Below are 7457 nucleotides of genomic sequence, written 5' to 3' on the forward strand. Positions count from 1 at the left end.
CTTCCAACCCTGACCATTCTATGATTCTATGTATGGTCAGGCAGAGATGGAGGATTATGTTGCTGATTGAGAAACCTTACTTAGGACAAATAGAACAAAAACCCCCGCAAATCTAAATGATGTTTTGGTTTATTTCCTGTTTTAGTTTGTGATGTTCTTCCTCTAATAATTAACAACCCCGATGTTCGACTTCCTGCCAGCTTATTATATAAATATCTGAATAAAGCAGCGGAATTTTACATTAACTATGTGACTAGATCTACACAGACAGAAAGCCAATATCAAGGTAAGAACATTACAAAAGTAACCTGCCTTAGAATGTATTTTAGTATTACTGAAGTGATGTGCATTAATGAAGAATGCATTACTTTTATGTAACGTATCCCGTAGACAAGATTCATAGTAGTATTTGATGTGTCTTTTGTTCTTTGATACTAAAATACTTCATGATGCTTCAACTATTTAGTCATGATGCTTCGGCATACATACTGAGAGGTAGAACAAAATGTCCAAGATCTCCTTATCCAGCCTGTCAGCTCCGTTGTACGAGGAGGCAGAGATGCCTACTGCTCTCTGTTAGCCTTCTCAGTAAAGAATGGTTACCCTGAAATCTTCAATGTACATTTTTACATGTCTTCTTGAAAACAAATCAGTTGGTTTGATTTCTTTATGAAGAGAAGAATGTGCTGTTTTTCCTAGGTTCACAAGATTCTTCTGATATTATGTCTCCAAGCAAGCGTAGCTCTCAGAAGTATGTAATAGATGGTCTCACAGAGAAATCATCCCAGATTACAGATCCTTGGGAGAGACTATTTAAAATATTGTCTGTGGTGGGAATGAGGTGTGAATGGCAGATGGATAAGGGAAGAAGGTGAGAAATGTGTACTTTGGGTATTTTTTCTCAAGGAGAATATGGCTTTTTGATTCTGAAGGATATGGGTTGAAGAAGGATTTTAGCATGAGGATATTTTGTGTAAATTCAGTGCAGCTTTTCTTTCAAGATTGTGCAATGTAAGGCAAAAACGTGGATCCAAGGAGCACTTTCAAATTAGTCTCTAAACTAAATCTTTGTTGAAGAAAGTTGTATATAAGAACTATAGTACTGTGGGGTAACCTTCCCTAGATGCCCCAGCGAAGAGAAACATGGTAAGTGTTAAGTGAAGTTTCACTGGCATGCATTCCCAGCCTCCACTGACTTGCAGCTGGAAGAGTTCCTCAGACAAAACATTAAGTTTTTCATATTCATTCTGCATTCTTTCCTTTAGTTTTGGAGTCTGTGTAACATACTGCATTCTTTTTGTCTCTCTTCCTCAGAAGTTTTGGTGATATTTTGCATCGAATGAAAGACCTCTGCAGGTACATCAGTAACTTTGATAGTGATGCACACGCTAAATATAAGAATCAAGTAGTGTATTCCACGATGTTGGTCTTCTTTAAAAATGCATTCCATTATGTCAGCAACATCCAGCCGTCGCTCTTTCAAGGTTAGTTTCTAATGTTTCAGCTTTTGTAAAGAGTTGTTTGTGATTCCATTGCTCATGTCTGAAAGATCTTTTCTCGTTAGTCTTTTGAAACTATCATCTCACAAAGTGATGTGGGTGCGTTTTAAAATTTTCCCAAGCCATTAGTCTTACCAGCAGTAGTTCATGACAACTGCTGCAGTGGATCAGACAAAGATCAGTCTAACTTAGCATTACAGTTTCAGCCTTGGCCAGCAACAGTTAGTTGCATGGCAGACAGAAAAGTAGCAGCCCAGATGTTATGAGAAACATCCCTAGGGCTGATTTGTACTTTTCCATCAGCATCACCTCTGTTTCATTTTCTCCTCTGGTTCTGTTTCTTTGACATTTTCCTAGCTTCCTTCAGTCAAAAGATTGTACAAACAGCTTCCACAAAACAAGTGAAGATATTTTTGCATTAGAAACACACAACAAATCTATAATTAATCAAATAAAAACTGAATAGGAAAAGATTTCCTGAAATTCACAAGCTTCCAACTTGGCTTTCTTTGTATAGTTTAAGCATTATCTTTAACGTGTGCTTTGCACATTAATCCTAATTTGTAATTAATTTTTAAATCGAACATTTAAAGTATGAATATTACCTGTGCTTTTTCCTGCCCACTCATATCTGCATTTGGGGCATATCACATTGTTTGGAACACCTTGGATTGTTTCTTCAGGTATTGACTGGACTTTTCAGGGGTCACCAAGAAGCTGAGGGAAGTTCTTTAACCTCTGGTTTGTTTAGAATTTATCGAAATAAACAGCATCATAAAGGGGAAATTTCAGCTTTTTATAATGTGCATTTCCTGCTTCTTCACTCACTGCTCAGGAATTCTTTGCAACAATAACAATTATCACCATAGGTAATTGGTACTTAATAACACTACAGCTACCATTTCATGATAAAATTACAATTTTAGTTTTGTGCATGGTGTTGATAAGTTCCATCACAGTTTCCTCTGTGGAACAAGTGATCATTTGAATAATGAAACACTCAATACATTTGATGAGTTCTAAACAACTCCGAAAGTGGGGTAATCAGTTGAGCAATGTCAGTAGATAGCTAAGCTCAGAAGACATGACATGGCAACTTGTGTGCAAAGAACATGCAGTCACTTTAACAAATACAGGAACTATTTGAGTTGAATTTTTTGTTCTATCCAGAGGAAAGAAGAGTTGTGGTGGGGCAGTGAGATACTTTAACTGGTCATATAGTTTTAGCTGATTGATTCTGAGTAGAGGAAAAAAGGAAGTAAAGCATTGGTGAAAATGTTCCTTTCTAAGTTGTACAATTGAGTATGTTAAACCTCTTGTTTTCAGGCTGAACCACCAAAAAAATTAATGTATACTGAGGAAAGACAGTAAAGCACTGGTGAAAATGTTCCTAAGTTGTATAATTGAGTATGTTAAACCTCTTATTTTCAGACTGAACCACCAAAAAAATTAATGTATACTGAGATAGCAAAGCTTAGTCCCTTCAGTGCAGCATTTCTGGTACCCTCTGTCATTTCCTGACACCAGGAACGTATTTCCAAGACATCTTTTACTCATTTCTCCTTTAGCATTAAAGTCTAGTGGTATTCAGTGCCTCTCGTATCCTTTTTATCATTAGGGTTTTTCCTCCTTTTCTTTGGAGGGCTCACTGTAGAAATGTAGAATCCTACATATTTGGAAGTATAGGTGGTGAGGAAAAAAGCTGTCTCCTCCTTAATCCAGTAGCTCTGAGCTTTGATCTGTGACTTTCTTCTCATGTACATGGACTTGCAAGAAACCTCTTGAGAGAAAACTTTTCAATGCGTCTCTTACATAATTCATATCTGCCTTGCTGGAGACTTGAGAACTGAATGAAGCAATTCACACCTCTCATAACTTTCAGGCTGCCTGCAGGCTTGGCAGGAGTTGCTATTTGGGCTGATGCTTTTAGGGGTTTATTTATAACACTGTGCTAGAAATCAATTAAAAACTCTGTAAGCTTAGATTCTAGAGCTCGGTTAGACAGAAAGACACAACATTGCTCTTTGTATGGCTGTGTAACTTGCAGTCATTTAAGAGAAGGTTTGCAGCCCAAGTCAAGGGTGAGGTTAGGTTGTATTTTGTTTTAGAACTGGAGGTTTTGGAATAAAGGCTACAGTGTGCTTGCCTGCTCCTGACAGGAGAACATTTATTTGGAAAGCAAAGCACTTAACTGATACCCGTTCAAATCAGTATGAGTAAAAGGAAAACCTACTCTCTTCTTCACAGGTGTTAGAGGAGTCAGCTCTTGAGATTCTAGTGATAAAACTCTTCCAGCATCCCAGCTGTGGTACTTTCGTATCTTTCTTATGGATACTATTTTTTACATCATGACTTGGCTCTATTTTCAGTTCACATAGGTTAGATTCCAACACAGAGGAATATGTGATCATACAGGGGAGGTGATTTCAATGTGTTGTAGCCTTTGTGTAGGGGACATTTCAATGGTGGTAATTAGTTTAAACCTGGTCAGATAAGGTAACATTATTTGTAAAGTGTGCCAGGTTGGTTGTTTCTTGTAACATTAACTTCTGTTGTAGTGGACTCCTTACACATCACTTCTGAGTAGATGGGAAGAGCTTAGTAGGTTCTTTTATGTCAAGAGATTAAATTAATTGTCCTTATACTAAGTTCTCAAATTAGTTCTTTGCAATTATGAATGAGGCCTTAGCCTCATATCTTTCTGCAAATAGAAATGGAAGAAATACACATACTGAAAATACTTGTCCTCGCTACTGTCTTGTCTGGTGGAGATTTCAAACAGGGAAAACAGATCAATGGATTTCCCCTTTCCTTTATATTTCTCTTTGTCTGAGCTTTGCTTATCTGTATACAGCTTGATTGTGCAAAAGGAGAAAATGTTTTTGGAAGGAAAGCTTTCTCAGTAGTGTCCATATACCAATGTTGTTTGAGATTAAGAAATGGTTTTCCTATTTCATATCTAATGAAACTTAAGCATTGAGGTCTGAAATAACAGGCACCAGATCCCACTGGATGTTTTGTGACACCAGTGGAAGTAGAAAGTATGAAGCAGTCATACTGTCATATAGAGCAGTCTTCCGTGCTTCAAAATGAGGCTTCTCTGGAGGCTTTGGGGAGTGATGATGGGCTCTGGCAATCAATTAAAGGTTTAATTCTGTACACTGAAATCAGTGGGGGCATGAAATAACAGGCACAGACTCACAGGTCTGAAATAACAGGAAACTTGCTGAGGTCTGAAATAACAGGGAGATTTTGTGATAAAATACACTCACTTCTTTGAGGCATCAGTGGCTGCCTGTCAGCATATGGCTTTGGTTTCTCATGAGAATGAGAATCAGTGGGGGCAAAGCTGACACTGAGTGATCCTGCTAGGGAGATTTTGTGATAAAATACACTCACTTCTTTGAGGCATCAGTGGCTGCCTGTCAGCATATGGCTTTGGTTTCTCATGAGAATGTTTTGAGAATATTGCTGTGCTTCACCATGTTTGTGGCTGTGAACTTCAGAGCATTTGTTCTGTTCACCTGTTGAATTGTTGTACTTGTATAATAGCAAATAATGCTTGATGAGAGAACACCTGCTGCCCAAGTGTATCTTAATGACTGGCTCCGTAAGAAAAGGATTCAAAGATACTCTGAAGCTCTCAGGCAAACTCTTGTGACGTCTGGTAGATGCATTCTGACCTTTACCATAAGGCTGCTTTGAGAAAACCAGAGCTTTACCAGCATTGTTTAAGCTTGTGCAACTTACGTGAATTAATTTCAGATTGTTTTCTCTAACATTATAATCATTACTTGTGAAGGAAACAAAACCAGCTTGATGTAGGCATGAGACCTTTCAGATCAGTTTAGAGAAATCCTGAATTAATTTATCTTTCAATCCAGGTCCAAATGCTCCAAACCAAGCCCCACTGGTTCTTCTCGAGGATGTGACCAACATCTATGGTGATACAGATATTGATCGTAACAAACACATACACAAAAAGAGGAAACTTGCTGAAGGAAGAGAAAAAACAATGGTAACTTTTCTAGACTTCTCGGTTCATAACAAGAATGGCATTGGTATTGGAATTTAGACAGTAGTGGTTTTGACATGTTTTTAGAGCTACCCCTGAATAGCTATTTATGACCACAGTTTGCAAACAGATTTTTTTAAATTTTTTTTTTTGCTAAAGCTAGCAAGATTAAAACAATTTTTGTAGCAATTGCTTTAGACATGTCTGTGCTGATGTGAATACTTTAACATGAAGGAGTTCAGCAGAGACCAAAGCAGCTGTTAAAAATGGTAGCAATAGCAGTCAGATGTTCTGCAGCTAAGCCTCCAAGTTAATTGGCTTTTCATGACTGGAATTGTGAATGTTTCTTTAGTGGTAGAAAACCACTATTTTATAGAATTTCTCTGTATGCACTTACACAAGAATTACATTTCCTTTGCATTGTGCTACTGTAGCCTTCAACTGAGTGAATTATATATGTACTTTAGCAGATAGTCTGGCTGAAGCTCAGTGGCAGTACAATGCATTTAACAGAATGAATTGTTTTGGGATGTAGTTTATCACGCCATACCACTGAGTTTCTTAGTAGTAAAATAGATTGTTCTAATATTAAAACAAGCTAAGTGAAAAGTCACTTAAAGGCACTTAAACTAGGACCTTGGCATCTCTAGTACAGAATTGTTTTCTTGTGTTCAGTAGAACTTCTGTGACTTCAGAGTCCTTCAAAATAGGTATAAATTAAGAAGTGAATCTTTTTATACTCACTCTTAAGCAGAGCTCAGATGATGAGGATCCTTCTGGGAAGGCACGAAGTCGCCATATTACAGTAAACAAGGCAGATCTTGCAAACTCTATTGAAGTGTTAGAGAGCTTTAAACTGGCAAGAGAGAGCTGGGAGCTGCTGTATTCTCTGGAATCCCTCGACAAAGGTACGGCTAATGCAGGCAGAGTTGCATTTAGGCTTCATTGCTGTGCACAGAAGTCATTTTAATAGTGTTAAAACAGAATTCCTGTCATTGTGAATCCTTAAAATTTAATTTACTTTGGGTCCTGAGTATTTTTGATCTAAGTTCCAATAAGAAGCTTTCTCAGTTGTTGCATTTCTGAAAATTTGGTTCCTAGATTTTGTTTCATTCTTCATGTGTCTTTGCTTATTCACTCCCACTTCTGCAAGCAGCTTTTACTGAAGGAGCAGTTGGTCAGTAGTAGTGCTGATAATACTCAGACAAGTATGTGCTGCTAATGGCTGCTTTGGTTCGTGCTTAAGAAGATGTGTCTTTACCCTGTCTCTCCCTTTCTGATAATATCTGGTGTGATAAACTTGGAAAAACAGAATTATTTTCTAAAAAGCAGGCAAATAGTACCACCTAGCTGCTTTTAGATTTGTTGGACACTGTGAAGAGAAGTGTAATCAAAATACAATTGTATGGGAAGAGGGTATCTTTGAAAGATTTCACAGTCTTACTGTTTCACTTTTTCACTTTTAAATTCAGCTATTTTTTTTCTAGATAATTTAATTTTAACCCAAAATTGTGAAATGCTTCATTTTCTCTTTTACTTTTTTTCCCCTGACCGCTTATGCAGAGTTCACCAGAATTTGTTTGTCATGGAAGACTGACACCTGGCTTTGGTTAAGAATCTTTCTTACAGACATGATCATCTACCAGGTAAAAAAAAAAAAAGGTACAAACTATTAAAAATGAGACCATTATGTTGCTCTTTCTTCTAGTGAATAGAATTCTAGTGAATTAGCCAGTTTGACTGCTTTAAGTGTCTACTGATTTTATCCTTTAAAGCATGAATCTTTTGGGGATGAAATCATACCATTCTTACCACAAGCTAGATCCCCTACTTCTATGCCCTACAGGATACTCCTGTCCCAGTAGCTGTCTGAGTCCAGCTAGTTTTGGCATATGGAAAAGACCTCTGCTTCGGCATTTTGACCAGTAGATATATATATAGAT

General features: G+C 37.4%; 1 protein-coding gene across 1 annotated transcript; it reads left to right on the forward strand.

Annotated features, from left to right (window-relative positions):
* Positions 1 to 121: 121 nt before the first annotated feature.
* LOC104519507 (integrator complex subunit 10) lies at positions 122 to 7176 on the forward strand (the record flags this gene model as incomplete). Its single annotated transcript, XM_010175267.2, has 6 exons — positions 122 to 286; positions 700 to 871; positions 1315 to 1484; positions 5384 to 5517; positions 6269 to 6422; positions 7078 to 7176. Coding segments are annotated over exons 2-6 (706 nt in total), but the record flags the coding sequence as incomplete, so codon positions are not given.
* Positions 7177 to 7457: the final 281 nt, after the last annotated feature.

The sequence above is a fragment of the Antrostomus carolinensis genome, unplaced genomic scaffold, assembly GCF_000700745.2.
Source record: "Antrostomus carolinensis isolate BGI_N321 unplaced genomic scaffold, ASM70074v2 scaffold5699, whole genome shotgun sequence".
NCBI classification, from domain to species: Eukaryota; Metazoa; Chordata; class Aves; order Caprimulgiformes; family Caprimulgidae; genus Antrostomus; species Antrostomus carolinensis.